Source organism: Dermacentor andersoni, chromosome 3, assembly GCF_023375885.2.
Source record: "Dermacentor andersoni chromosome 3, qqDerAnde1_hic_scaffold, whole genome shotgun sequence".
Classification (NCBI taxonomy): domain Eukaryota; kingdom Metazoa; phylum Arthropoda; class Arachnida; order Ixodida; family Ixodidae; genus Dermacentor; species Dermacentor andersoni.
In genome coordinates this window covers 13,617,499-13,633,025 of record NC_092816.1, presented here as the reverse complement: position 1 = coordinate 13,633,025, position 15,527 = coordinate 13,617,499, and the positions used below count along the sequence as shown (strand labels likewise).

Genomic DNA, 15,527 nt, shown 5'->3' with positions numbered 1-15,527 from the left:
ACCCATTGCTCCCCTCGCTCTGCTAATGTACTAGATTTGCCAATTACGACAACTCCAGAACTCGTTTCACCCTCGGTTTTCTGCCTGGCCTAAGCGATCATTCCTTTATTGACTGCAGTGTTAGGCCTGTACGCCTCGCAAGAAGCAGGCTAAATTTATTAAAGATTATAAAAGCAAAGATTTCTCTGCCAAAAATAATGAACTTGCACAATTCATCACTGACTTTATGCCGAGCTTGTACAGTCACACTACTCAAGAAAATTGGTCTCTCTCTAAAGAAAAAGTTACCTACTTGATCGATCGCTACACTCCTAAAAAAATTCATTGTTTCTTCTTCGAAAGCTCCTTGGTTTAACGCCCATCTGAAGTGCTTGTTAAACAAAAAGAACAAGATATTCCACCGAGCGAAAGTGGCGATGGTGCCCGAACGATAGCTTGTATGCAACTGTGCTGATCACGAGTACAAAAATGCCACTGCGCAGGCAAAAGACATGTTCCACAATTGTACCTTGCCCACTCTGCTTAATCAGCAGTTTTTGAATGTAGTTCATGGCAGCAAATCTAACACAATTCACTTGCTCGATAGCAATGGTGATGCTGTTCCTAATGGTGACTGCTGCAATGTACTAAACGATGTCTTTGTTTTTTGCTTTTCTGGTGTAACAGCCTTTTCTATGCCAACATACGCCGTCTCCATTTTTATTTTTCTCAGTGGATCTTTCTCAGTGGATTTCATCTCTGTAGGTTCATCTGGGGAGCGCCGTCTGATAGAAAATTCAAATTTGCTTAGCTCGGCAGCTAACGACAACATAAATTCAAAGTTCTTAAAAAATGCAAACGTTTACTGTTCCATTACACTTGCCAAATTCTATTCACAATCTTTAGAGACTTCTACTTTGCCAGATTGGAAGGCGAGTAACGTGGTTCCATCTCACAAATCAAGTAACACCCATTCGCCCCTAAACTACAGGCCAATATCTTTAACCATTGTACCCAGTAAACTTCTCAAACACATCATTTTTTCTAACTTGGTATCTTTCTTTGAATCAAACATGTTTTTTTCTCCTTGACAATATCATTTCAGGAAGCACATCTCTTGTGAAATGCAGTTAATCTCTTTTACTAACGATCTTTTTTGGAGCTTTTGATAAAAATTTGATAACCGATTGCATCTTTTTAGATGAGGCTAAAGCCTTTGACACTGTATCACACAAATTCCTCCTCCTAAATATGAGCAAGCTCAATATAGATCCTTATATCCTAGACTGGTTTCAATCCTTTCTGACTAACTGCTTACAGTAAGTTTACGCTAATGATTATGACTCCCTTGCTGTTCTTGTTGCTTCAGGTATACCACAAGGATCGATTTTGGGCTCATTACTATTCCTTATTTATATTAATGATTTACCTGTCAGTATTAACTCTAGCATTAAACTCTTTGATGATCATTGTGCTTTATAGTGTAATTAATAACCCAAAGGATGTTTCTATTTTGCAATCCAATCCAACGTTGACGTTATTTCTAATTGATGCGACAAGTGGCTTATGAAGCTAATGCTTCAAAATGTGAGGTCACGAGGGTAATGCATCACAAACTAGCTTATGACGACTTTGCTTATACAGTAAAACCTCGTTAAACCGTACCTGCTTAAACAGTAGTTTCGTTTTAAAAGCAGTTAAGTCAAATCCCCAACTCAGCGGCCATTGAACATAATGTGTTTTGTATCCGCATAAACCATACCAGCTTATTGCGTACGCATCGGTTAAAACGTAGCGTTTCCACTTTTCGTCGCGCAAACATGGCGGTGCGTCGTCTCCATTGGGCGACCCGGCAGAACAAGCCTCAGAGATCAGAACAACGGCCTCCAAGCACCCTGTGCGTTTGCGCATGAAGCAACATCAGCATCATTTCGAGGCCGTGCAAAGAGCGTTGTGGCGTCGTGCAAGCGAAGACTCGCGTCATGCTGAAGCTCGGATAAAAAAGACGCCGAGTGCTCAGCATAGAAGAAAAATTACACATCGTCCGTGCTATCGAACATGACATGAAGAAGTCGGCGCTGGCACGCAACAGGAATCTGCTGTTGACTACAGTGTGGGGCATTTGGAATGCGAAGAAGTTGCTTGGCAGCGCTGCTGCGACCACGAAGAGATGTCGGCTACGAGGTTCGACTTTTCGCCATCGTTGCCTCTGTTACTGCCGAAGTGTCGACTAGCGACAGTGATGAGGACGACACGGAAAGCGACAGCACGGGCGATTCAGGCCCGACAGCAGCAGAAGCTGCGTGTTACGTCAGCCTCATGAACGCAATCATCGCGACGAGAACAGGGGCGCAATAACATAACTATTCCAAACGAAAAGTATTCCGAACTCCGGCACCCGGCAATGAAAAAGGCGCCCTGGGACTTCTGCAGCACTACTGCACGCATGCACAGAGAATATGTAACGCCGAGGAATCTGCCATGCGAGTATTTGCCGAGAAGAGGGGGCTGGCTGTAAAGCTGGCACGCAGCTTCAGTAAGTTTGAGGCCGCTGTCGTCGTGCTAGGCTGCCGCAGCATCAAACGAAAATAACACTTTTGTCGCGCGAAGTGAATAAATACTGCATGTTTTTTTCCCCTTTCATCGCACTCTCTCCGAGTTCTGTTTTCGACAGGTAAGTGGGCGAGCTCATGCTATTTCGGTTAAACAGTACTACTGTTTAGTACGTACTTTTTCCGAGCTCCGGCCAACTACGGTTTAACGAGGTTTCACTGTACCCTTAATAACTCCTCTTTAACCTCCATTACTAGTTACCGTTACCTTGGCGTACATGTAACTCACAACGTCTCATGGAATATACACGATCGACACGTAATTAACAACGCTAATCGCATGCTTGGATTTCTATGCCGAAATTTTTCATGCATCCCCTCTGATTTAAAGATTAAATTGTACGCAACTATAGTTGTATCAAAATCAGAATATGCTTGCTCTATTTGGGACCCATCCAGCTCTTAATAAATCACCACTCTTGAATCCGTTCAGAACCGCGCTGCCATATATGTGCTCTAATTACTCTGGCTACACCAGCGTTTCTTCAATGAAAACTAATTTAGGTCTATCAACACTTTGGTCAGGCCGCAAGTGCTCCTGCTTAAATATCTATCACAAAATTTTTCACACTAATTCAACACTTAAAAAACGATCTTTTCCTCCCTCCAGATTATGTATTCTCACAGATCAATCATAAACTCAAGGTTAAAACTTTGTTATGCCGCACTAACACTTGCCACGCCTCTTTTTTACTACAAACAAGCAGTAACTGGAAACACTTTCCCCCTCCGTTGCTGCAATCGGAGACCCTGTGCCTTTAAAGTTTCGATTAACAATTTATTGTTAGAATACTCCTTTCTGTAATACTCTCGGGTCCTGAGAGTATGAAAAAAAAATAAAAAAAAGAGACACTTTTCTTTGCAAAACCAGCCTTGTGACTACAGTGCAATGCCAACAAATTTTCTTCGTTATTCTTAGTGAGATCTTCTTTTCAATCCATCAATCAATCAATTTTATTATTTTGCAAAATATTTTACAGGTCAAAATATACAAGAGGAGGGCTCATAGTCAAATACTAAGTTGGGACCTCCAGTACCTAGTAAACAAATAAAATTAGACAGCAACAGTGACAAGTGAAAAGTGCAATTACAAAATACTACAATATAACGAGATGAAAATATGCAAAAACAAGAAGACAGATACACTACAATACATAGACGGCAACTATGTTATGCAAAACCTGGTATATGAACAAAGAAAAAGCAAAGAAAAGCAAGACAGAAAGACAGAAGAAGAATTTAAACAAAAAGTACATAGGAAAAGCAGATACAAAAGAAATTAAATGGTGCATTATGACACATATGCATCGCACAAAGAAAAAATGTCAATGCTTAATTAAATCTGGAAGCTTTCTGGAGTATTTAATTGCAAATGGTAATGTATTCCATAATGAGATGGACGCAAAGTGAGCAGTGTCTTTGCCATAATTAGGACAAACTTTTGGTAAGATGAAGTTGTTATTTGGTATAAACCATGTAGAGTTCAGCACAATGCGGTGGCGGGCTAGTTGGTTCGAATCCATGAATATCTTGTTTAGCGCAAAACAACAGAGACAAGAAAGACGACCAGGACAAGGCGCTACTCTCAACTGACATCATTTTATTGTGTCACTCCTTTATAGACGGCTGAAACTAGACGAACATGCGCAGTGAGCACCATGTGGTGGAGCCACCAACATCCAATCACAAGAGCGCACTCATGCGACAGAATCCAAAAAAACATATTCAGCGCTGTACAAGGTTAAGGAAGGCACACTAATGCACTGTGGCCCCAATGACTGAATGAAGAATGCTTCCGATAACTCTCGGGTGGTGGTGTCACGGCTCTTTTTCAAAATTGTGGTATCACAAAACATGGGTTTGCACTTGCATATTTTACAATGCTGAGCCAAATGGGAACCTGTGCCTGTTGGTATGGATCGCTCATGTTCTCTAAGGCGCTCGTTAACACAGCGGCCCGACTGCCCTACATACACTTGGCCACATGACAAGGGAATCTTATATACCACACCGACGCTGCAATGTACAAACTTGGCGTGGTTCTTTTCACAATCTGGTTTTTTACTTGTTTTAGAAATACGGCTGCACAACATTGACAGTTTCTAAGGAGCAGAAAACACTACCGGAATTTGGTATCTAGTGGCGACATTCTTTAGATTGTGAGCCACTCTATGGCAATACTGCACAACTTCAGGCCTCTTCTTTTGTGTAATACAGTTACTTTTGTGCCGCTTCCCTTTCAGATTCTGAAGCAATACCTCCGAGACTGACGTCACCACCACACTTGGGTAACCAGCAGCCTGCAGCCTATTTAACTGTGCAATGAAACTCAGGTTCGCAGAGTGATGACAAGATTTCATTAACAATGACTATAGACACATCAAAGCAATGGCGCATTTCACAATCTTTGAGTGCGCAGACGTGTAAGGTAAAAGTTCCTTACGTGCACGTGGCGACTATATCCAACAGGCATGGCCTGTTTGTAAGGATAGCTGCAAATCTAAAAACTGGAGTTTACCGTCCCTAGATAGCTCATGTGTGAAAGTTAAACCTTTGCCATTGTCATTGAACAGAGTTAAAATGTCAGCTACCGTAACTGAGTTTTCATTGTTAGTCTGTTTTATCACAACAAGGAAATCATCAACATATCTAAATATTTGAACCAAGTCATTGTTTAAGGCACTCTTAAGAGCGCGGTTGACAAAGGATACAAAAATAATACAAAGAGCAGGCGCATCACATGAACCAATACACACACCATTCTTCTGGATAAAAAGGTTATCTTCGAACCGGATAAAAGTTGCACTTAGATAAAATTCAAGAAGGGACATGAAATTTCCCGATGACAACCCGGTCGCATTGCGAAAATCTACCTCGCCACTCTTTTCGATGCACATCATCACACTGCGAAATAGCTCATCATGCGGTATTGAATAGTAAAGATCTTCGATGTCCACAGAAAAAATGTCGGCTACTGAATGGTTGTCTTCCAGAAACGAAACAACATCGAAAGAATTCTTTATGCCATAAGGGCCGTCAATAGTTAAATGCTTCAACTGTTTTTGCAAAAAGCTGCTAACCAAAACCTGCCAAGAGTTGTTTTCACTGACTATTGTACGGAAAGGCACATCCGGTTTGTGCGTTTTTGCCGTGAAAAAAACCTCTAGAGCAAGCAACTTACATTGTATTATGTACCGAATTGAATACGAATCAAATATTGCCAGAAGCGAACCAAATAGAATCTCGAATACTTTTTGAATGACGAACAGCTGTTATCACAATTAACATAAAACATGTTCACATCGCAGCATTCTTAAGGTTAGCAAGTTTCTGTCATTACACAGTATTTTATGAAGCTTTGTTTATATTCAAGCACAAATGGAGTATTAGGAGCAAAGTAGTCGTTTTTTCACATGCACAGGCTCTTCAGAGAGTGCGAATGATCGCTGTATAGCCTGTAAAGTATGGCTACCTAAGTGAAATAGCCTGTCCCAATGAGCAAGTTCTCATGTTTTATGTCTATACTATACATGCAGAATGAAAATTTAGTGTCCTTTAGCTTCAATCTTATGTTTACGTGGGCACAGTTGATGTTTCAAAATATTTTAAATGCATCAAAAAAATATTCACATTCACGAATAGTGATTATTTGATTTGAAGACAATTGAATAAGACAATATTTGATTTGTTATTCAAAAATTTTGAATATTCCCACACCCTAACTATTTTTCCTCCATAATATTTTATTTTAGCTTTTTTAGACAGAGCAGAAAAGGAGTTGCAAGGCTTGCTGTATCTTGCGTGCAGCTTGATATCGAAGAGTTGCCTTTCTTTTTTTTTTTTAATGGTTTTCTTGTGTGCACATGGATTTCAGTAGTTCCATCCATGGATTTTGAGGTGATGCTACTTTCTTTTTGCATTCTTTTGTCTGAGAAAAATAACAATAGTATGATAATAACTTTGATAAAAAACGTGAGAACACTAGTTGAAAACCGCTGAAACAGCGAGTAGGAGGAAGTCCTTGTAAGGAACGCCTAGCTGCAACAGGTAACCAGCACCAAGCTCTGCCTTGCTTATCTTCAGAGGAAAACCATGTGATTGTGCACACCTGCAGGAGCTTGAACAGGCAAGCCGTTATCAATAGAGGCCAAAGAAAGCAATTTGCATTTTCTGAATTGAACGTAATTTATTGCATAATATTTTCAATGCGTAATTTGAAGAAAGTCATTCCTGGAGCTCTCTGAATAATAGCCAAGTAAAAATAGGAACATTTAATGCCATCTGTCGTTTGGGTTTAGCAACCTGCGAGCTGGGAATAAAACAGCAAGTACAAGAGCACACTTAATCTTAAGATGCTTTATCTGAACAGGTAACAAAAGCTTCTAAATTAAGTTTGGGTTTGACTATGCAGGACTATTGATTGTATTAAATAAATCTACAAGTTTTGCTGTTTGCTTCAAGTATGCTTGACTGCAGCATCACACTGAATGTGTTCTTCTCTCTTGTGACTAAACAAAGTACAGGTGGCCTGTTTTCTATGCACACACACAGTACGATTACAAGTTTACCTGAAATCCAGTGTTAACTTGGCAAGAAAGTCCCCAACTTAACAAGTTTGCCTATTTTAGAGTTTTAGCAATCTTTTTGGTTACGTGTCGAATGGAAAACTAAGCGCAAATAAATTACAGAAATATACATCGAACAGATAAAGTCTGTGTGGACAGTGTCTTTATGTAATTTATACGCTTTAAGTTTTCCAGTCAACATGTGAGACCAACTAGCCGGACAGTTAGTCCTTCTGAAGTATATGTTTAGTTACTTTTTGCTGGGCAATCAGCATTTCTAGCAGCATTGTCGAAATAACTGCTTCTCAGTTCATCAAAGAAGTCAACTGCAGACGCAGCTAAATTGCAAGATTTTCTGCCAGTGCACACAGTGGTAATGGAGGCAGCCTTGACAGTTTTCAATAAAATAACTATGTTTTTTTGATGACTAGGCAATAACGCTAATGTAGAACAAAACACTATACAAATAGTCAGAAAAATGCCATGGTAAAATTCCTCAAGCTATTTTGGCTAAATTCAATGCTCTGCCCCATTTTATCCCACCCAAACACATGTGCCTCCATTTGTCGCTAAAGACCAAAATATTTTATTCTTGAGCCAGCATTTAGAGCAAAGCGTACTTAATCCTGACTCCTGTCACCATTTGTCAGCACAGTTGCTGAGGGGGCAGGAGGGTTGTGATGGGGCAGCTGATGACAAAGCCCTGACGAGAGAACACTGGTTGGAAGTATGCAATAAGAACAAGCTTAGCGCCTATCATGGCCATTCATTCCGCCAATTCCTGCAGCCCTTGCAAAAGATGAGTGCCACCTAGTAGGACTACAGATTCTGGTCTATACCTAACAGCTTATCAGTAAGCCACCTCGGTGCATGGCGGCTGCTTTACTAGGCAAAGCAAGATCTTCAACTCTGATGCCATTTTAGGAAAATCGGGTTATTTTGCCTTTTAACATTCCAAACATTGACTCACCACTACATGGGGTAAATTAAAGCTATAGTTTAAAAATAATGAGGAGGCTATCTGGGAAGAACAAAAACAATTGAACATAAAAAGAAGACTGAGCAAGTCATCATCATCACTTCACAACTTTTCACTAAGGATAGTGTGTTTCTGGATGCTACCTGGAGACTTTGCCTCCCCTCCCCCAGAAGAGAAGTTAATGACAGTGCAGAACTCACCTTGCACAACAAGATTCAAGAGTAGCATGGGTTTGCATACTCACCAGTCCCCTGTACGACAAGTGTGCACCCGAAAGTGTGAAGTAGCGCGTCCTCCAGTGTCGAAATAACTTCCATTTTCTCTTCTTCTCCTTCAGTTGCCCCTAGTGGGAGCAACACGGAAATACTAAGAGGCCTGCTAAGCCTAACTGCTATGCACTATCGCAAGTAACATCACACACATAAGAATGTAGTCACGGAATTAACAAAATGGAAAGAGGAGCTACAGCAGTGACATTAATCATGTTGTCTATCATTGTCCTCCTGGCAATCTGCACATTTTGTAGACCAATATTGTGAAAAAACAAAACAAAATTGACCTGCCATATCCCCACCCAGCAAAAGTGGATGTTCAGCAAAGCTTTTGAAGATCACCACTACAGCTACTGAGGGGGGGTGTGCAATGACTTTATTGCTCAATTTCTCCTCCGGCGCATTATTCAGCCACAGGAGAATGTGGGCATGTGGACTTCCCCTGTTCTGGAATTCCATAGCAATATGACCAGCGGCAGCATGCTGCCGCTGGTCATATTGCTGTTTATTTATTTTTTTTTGCTGCTCCTTGTATTCACGCTACCCCTTGGGAGTCCTAACTATGCTTTGCCTACCCGTTGCAGTGCTGCAACAACAAAAAAATTAGTTGCCAGTCTGGTTCTTTTATATATTAAAGTCTAGTGATGTCACTCCCCTCGTCGCAAGCTGCCATCGCCACGGAAACTTGCACAACAGTAATCATTACAGGGAAAAGTATGTACGAAGTGCTACGTGCTTCACATTGTTAGCAGTAGCACCTTATCATCAATTATATGTTTGAATGCTTGTTTTGTGCTTGTTCTTTATTTAAGCGAATGCTGTGCTGTACATTGTATGCATGACTCCAAAGAATGCATGCACTTTTCGCTTTAATCGCTGATGGTTTCTTTTTCCTAGAGGATGATGCCACAAGAAATCCCAACCAACTATAGGCTAACAGCTTTGCTGTAAAAGAGCAAGTGACAGATTCTTAAATATAAGTTATGAGCTTTTGTGGAACAATTAATATTGTGTTTTTTGTTAACTATGTACTGTACATTTGAGACCATCATGCTTACAAACTGGCTACAGAGTAATTGCACATTGTTCACTGCACACATTCTGATCAGCTTTCTCCCATTGTTTCAATTAATGTTGATGATACATGTGGTATGTCATGTCTCTGAAGTGAGTGATTGTGCTGGGCTTGCCCACCTCAATAACTGGCTCGCCACCTTCCTGGAGGAAACCTTGGGCTCGGTCAGGGTGGTTGCACAGGAAGCAGCCCCACAGGGTCAGTGGTCCATTGTATTCGAACACATCGAAAAAGCGCTCACTACGCAGCTCAGCTATCAGGTTGTCTTGGTCCTGCATGATACAGAGTCGTGCAATTGTTGACAACTTTTGTATGCATGGAAACAACACAAAGCAAGCCATGCAATGCAGATGTAGGCAAGCAATAAAACTGTCAAATTGCAGTTACCAAAAAGTGTTCAGAACAAGACTCTTCTTCACTGGTTTCCAATCAGAAATCTGTGGTAAATCCAGTGGCTGTAAAGACTTATCTAATGTCAGTGTATTCTTTGTTCTAATTAACACCTTGTTCATTGTAGTTGGATAACAAGGCCAGACAGATTCATATGCACTCGATACATACTTACATCCCATACAAATTGTATTTCTCACTAAGCTGTTACAAGAAGGCACTGCTAAGTTGACATCAGAGAGGTTTACACTAGATAGAATCTGCTTCCTTATACAAGAACTCAAGCACTGCTTGGGACTTGTTTGGAGCCAAGTGGCTTGCATATGCAAGCAGAATGCAAACCATTTGGGTACCCTAATTTAAAATTATCTATTAGTCTACACAAGTTTAGTTAAAACTTTATATAACGAAGTTGGTAAAATTACCAATTTGCTTCATTATAGCGAAATTTTGTTGTATTGAACTTCAACCTTCTATGTAAATAGGCACATTGGTCGATCAATGTTTCTTGCGCAGAAGGAGCCGCAGGATTTTTAGAATTATCGAGCAACAGAAAAAAGCAAATCTGAATTAGAAAAAAGAATTCAATTTGTTTAATTTGAGAGTCAGTGACGAAAGATACAGCTTCATGCCACGTCAAGTATTTCCTCACGTCAGCAGTAAGAATTACATGAAACCAGCGACGCTTCTGCGTCTACTCCACCGCTGTGACTGATAATGTCACCCGCAGTGGGACAACGCTATCATGAAAAGCACTGGCAGCAGGGTGCGAATGCTTCATCTACCTCTCACTTCAATGCATCTCCAAAATTCAGGATCATGCAACCTCCAGCACAAAACACACAGGAAGACAGCAAACAATGCAACACCATCTCGGCACACCCACTCTTAGCACACATGGCAGATTACCTCTAAAAAAGGGGCACATGGTGTGTGTATGCACTCAGGCGCACCAACAGCCATGTGCAGCTAAGGCCATGCTAGAAAATAAGGCACGCATCAGCCAGCCCTCTCCCCTCGCATGCGCTTGACTGTGTTTCCATGAGCTCCCCTCCCCCTTTCTTCTTGCTGGCGCTCATCAAGCCAGCATCCTTCTTGGCTCATCCATACACACTTTCAATCCCACCCAAAGCATAAAGCACACGTAGTGAAATAGGACCTTATTGCACTTAGACTTTATGTCGAACATGACGCTGCTCCTTTTCGGCAGTAGTTCTTAGTTGCAGAATGCTCAATTTGAGAGGTGCATTCACAAGCAGCCGCTTGTAATTAAAACTATTTGACCTGTGAGGGTAGCGGGCCGACGCCAGGTGGTATAGAGTCGCAGGCACAAGACGGTAGGCAACTGCGTATAAATACACCTTGTTATATTAAGGTTATAAATACACGTTTCGTGGACAAGTTCTGAACAGTGAAATACTTTGTTATATTGATTATTTCTTTATATTAAAGTTCGTTATATCAAGGTTTAACCGCAGATTATAGAACTAAAGTGGTGGAATGTTTGAATTTCTTTTTGTGAACAGTATTTAGAGTAAGTTCGAGTCACAGTCAAAGTAACACTAAAGGATGCTCAAGGCCAAGCCAAAAATATAAGCATGTAGTGTAATTTGAGTTTGTGACTGAGTTTATTTGTAGCAAACAGCAACAAAGGCAGCACAGTGGGCAGGGCTGGGCAAAGATACTCTGCAAATGTATCATGTAGCAATACAAGATACTCTGGAAACAAGTATTTGAGATATAGATACAAATATCACCGCAACTATTGCATTTGACACAATACTTGCCATTTGTAGTTTGAAATACTTCGATACATTCACTAACTTCTTATTATAGATCTACATAATGTAGCAGCAAATGCATATGCACAAAAATGTTTGCTTGGAAATAAAACCTATATTTCAATGAAATGTCTGTTAGTATCGCAAAATATTTAACGCGCTTTTAATGCAACACCGACACCAGTGTCGGCGTCGATGGAGTTGTCCACAAGCGAAAATTTTTGTATATATTTAGGTACAATACTTATTCAAATCTAGGTCGATTGTCTTTTTCTCTAGGGACCAAACTCTGGTCGGCTTAGATTCGAGGATTTTAAAAAATGCACCAATTTTTAATTGAAATTGATAAATATCGTGCATAGCTAGCGCCATCTAGAAAAGTCATATCACAGCCACTATTAGCCGTGCCAGTAGCCAACTGCGGTACGCGAGCGACGTCGTCATTTTGACCTGCGTTGTATTGGCAATTTGGCGTGCAGCATGGCATTATCGTAATGGAATAAAACAAGCGATGCCACTATAATGCCACTTTCATACGAAAAGTGGTGCTAGCCGAATAGGCATCGTCATACGTTGAACCCGGGCAGGACTTCAGCATCGATGAGAAAAACGTCTGTCGCTGGAGGGGGCAACGGGAGATGCTTTTTGCATGCGCCACAACAAGGATGGCATTTACCAGACCACAGCAACGACGACAACGTAGGATGAGCTCAGCATGCTTATATTCAATAATGAATCATATTCAATATTCAGTGGGCAAGGTGGCAGCAGTACGAGCACTATGCTCACCCGCTGCCTATTTCTTACACAGATCGTCTTCCTCGCTTGTTGCCACTTCGAATGTGCTGCGGTCATCTCTCCTGACATTACAGCTCTCATGCACTCACCGCCATCGTCAACGTCCCTGGGTGATTCCGCTGGCTGCTGTACAAACTGTCCTATCTCCCTTACGGATGACTGTCTTGATCCGCCCGCCACCACATGTGCCCGCAACTCGGGCATAGCTGGCACACTGAACCATCCATCCACAATCAAGCCCAGTCACATGATGTCAACGATTCTGCCTATAAATTCCCAGCCAAATTCTTCCTTCTTCAATGGGCAAGGTGGCAGCAGTACGAGCACCATGCTTACCCGCAGCCTATTTCTTACGCAGGTATGTTACTTTCAGAATGCCCCCTGTATTCACTCTGATGATTGATTCTTACTGCTGCTGCCTTGCCCATACCATTATCGCAGATGCTTTGGTTATATTTCTTTGTACTCGCAGCTCGCTGTTTGTGTTAGTAGACTTAAAGAGTGGTGATGTTGAAAGCAATCCTGGTCCTCGCTCCCAAAAAAATCTGAGCCTTTCGCAAGGTTCTGCCGATCAACCATCGGTGTCTGAAATGCTCGCTGAGCTCTTGAACGGACAGAAAAGATTAGCTGAGGATATCATCGAAATTAAAAACTTTCAACAATCTGTTAATACACATTTTGAGACTATCAAATCGCATCTGGCCACTCTGGAGTCCTCGTCACGTAAGCCTGCCGTCGAAAGCGGCAGTCTTAACAGTGAACTCGCACGTCTAACAAAATTTACAGCCTTTCAACTGAATATGATGAATTAGAAAACCGTGCTTGCAGGAACAATTTAATCTTACCCGGTCTGCCAGAATCCTCCGATGAAGATAATGAATGCCTGTCCACAGACATTGCAAAATGATTTGAAGATAAACTTAAAATGAGCTGTCCTCAAATAGAAAGATGCCATCGTCTTGGATTGCCTTCACGTGACCGTCCGCGACCCGTGATTATGAAACTTCTGGACTACTGGGAGAAAGTTTCAGTGTTAAAAAGCGGTCACAAGCTTAAGGAAACCGATTACCGTATTTCAGAAGATTTTTCACTACGTGTCCGGAATATCTGCAAAAAACTTTGATTAGCGTCTGAGAGGTTTAGGAACAATGGGTGCACGGTCTGCATACGGTGTGACCATATATTTATCGATAAAGTTCGCTACAACTGGAACAGCGCTTCTAATACATTAGAGAAAGTACCTCGTAACACACCACTAAATAGTGTCCCACCTGGCTCTCCGTCTTGACTACTTCGTCACAAAACCAATGACCTCTGTGTATTAAATATTAAGGCAAGAAGCCTTCTCAATAAATTTTCCGACTTCATCTCCCTAGTAACTGCTCATTCCCCCCCATATTATAGGCATTACGGAAACATGGCTACATGACGGCATATACGACTCTGAAGTTGCATTAAATGGATACACGTTGGTAAGAGTTGACAGACCAAATGGTAGAGGCGGCGGTGTCGCCCTCTATATACAATCCCACCTGAAGTTTTCAGTTCTCGAAATTCCACGTGAAATTGAACTGCTTTTGTGCAAGATTCATTTGGAAAGGTCATCCGCACTAATTGGAGTGTTTTACTGGCGTCCCGGCTCTTGCGATGATCAGTTCGGTTTTCTTAGCAACATCTTGAATGATTTGAAATCATCAAATATAATACCTATGGGAGATTTTAATGCACCAGACATTCACTGGCCCTCTCACCATTACCCACTACGACATGTCCTTCTCAACAAAATTATTGCGCCTTTCCCTATCACTCGGTCTTAATCAGATTGTCCACGAGAACACCAGGGAAACGGCTGTCCTACATTTAGTTTTTCTTAGCTCAAGTTTTTTCAAGAGTGGCTTCCAGTGCTGCGTTACTGATGAGATTTCTGACCACAAAGCCGTACTGTTGTTCTCAGTTTGCTGTATTGTTCCCAAACCGCGAATTCAGTACTGTACTTTTCGTGATTTTAGCCGTCCAATGATGCTGCAATTACTGACACATTTAGCGAATCGTTTGAGAAGTTTCAAGAATTATCTTTGAACAGTGATGTTGATGTTGCTGTAGGGTTTTTTGAGCATATTGTTGAAACATGTATTAACCAGTTTGTTCCCTTGAAAACAAAAAAGAAAAATATCAATTCACTGTGGATGAGAAGAGAACTACTGTATTTATCGCGTCGTATTCCGAGATTGCGCAAGTCTAAAAGAAATGGTAATCCTGTCAAAATTGCAGAGTTCAATGATGCCAAGAAGAAACTTTGCCAGAAATTGACATCTGCCAAGAATTTATACCATGCTGTTACTCTGCCAAAATTAATGAAAACACACCCTTGTATGTTCTGCAAATCAATAGTGCTAAGTAACAGTACTTCTAACAGTTTAACTGTTAATGACATTGCAGTTTCAGATTCACTCACGATTGCTTCCGCTTTTAACACCTATTTTCATTCTGTGTTCACACACAATAACTCCACTTCCACCTTTTAACTGTGACTCATACCCTCCTGTTGAAGACATCGTCGTCTCTAGTTTAGATGTTCTGAACATGATCCACCATTTAGATGCTAAAAAGAGCTGTGGCCCAGATGACATACCCAATTCCTTCCTCGTTCGCTATTCACTTTGGACAAGCAGATACCTCTACGTTATCTTCTGTAAATCATTATCCACCACCACTGTTCCCCAATCCTGGAAGCTTGCTAAGGTCATTCCTATATACAAATCCATTAACGCTCAACTTCTGCAGAACTACAGATCCATTTCCTTAACTGCCCATTCATGCAAGTTACTCGAACAAATAATTTTTAAACACATCACTAAATTTCTTAAAAGCCACAATATCCTGTCGATGTACGAGCACGGTTTCTATCACGGATATAGCACTACTACCCAACTAATCGAATTAACGCACAATATTTGTCAGTCATTAGATTTAGGCGGACAGATTGATGGCATTTTTGTTGACTTATCCAAAGCTTTCGACACCGTCCCACACCCAAAACTCCTCTGCAAGCTTAACTCCATTCTAAATAACCCTT

General features: G+C 41.2%; 1 protein-coding gene across 3 annotated transcripts in view; it reads right to left on the bottom strand.

The window, feature by feature from the left end:
- The window catches only part of melt (ventricular zone expressed PH domain-containing protein melted), a 143,696-nt gene that overhangs the window by 17,095 nt on the left and 111,074 nt on the right, over positions 1 to 15,527 (bottom strand). For 2 of the 3 annotated variants that reach the window (XM_055065611.2, XM_055065612.2), the window contains exons 15-17: positions 9,602 to 9,754; positions 8,380 to 8,478; positions 5,377 to 6,708 (exon numbers count right to left, since the gene is read on the bottom strand). In XM_055065611.2, the coding sequence (XP_054921586.1) occupies positions 6,433 to 6,708; positions 8,380 to 8,478; positions 9,602 to 9,754 (528 nt within the window). In that variant the 3' untranslated portion in view covers positions 5,377 to 6,432. Of the gene's footprint in view, positions 1 to 5,376; positions 6,709 to 8,379; positions 8,479 to 9,601; positions 9,755 to 15,527 lie in introns of those variants that run through there. The other variant, XM_050169736.3, reaches the window with a different exon arrangement.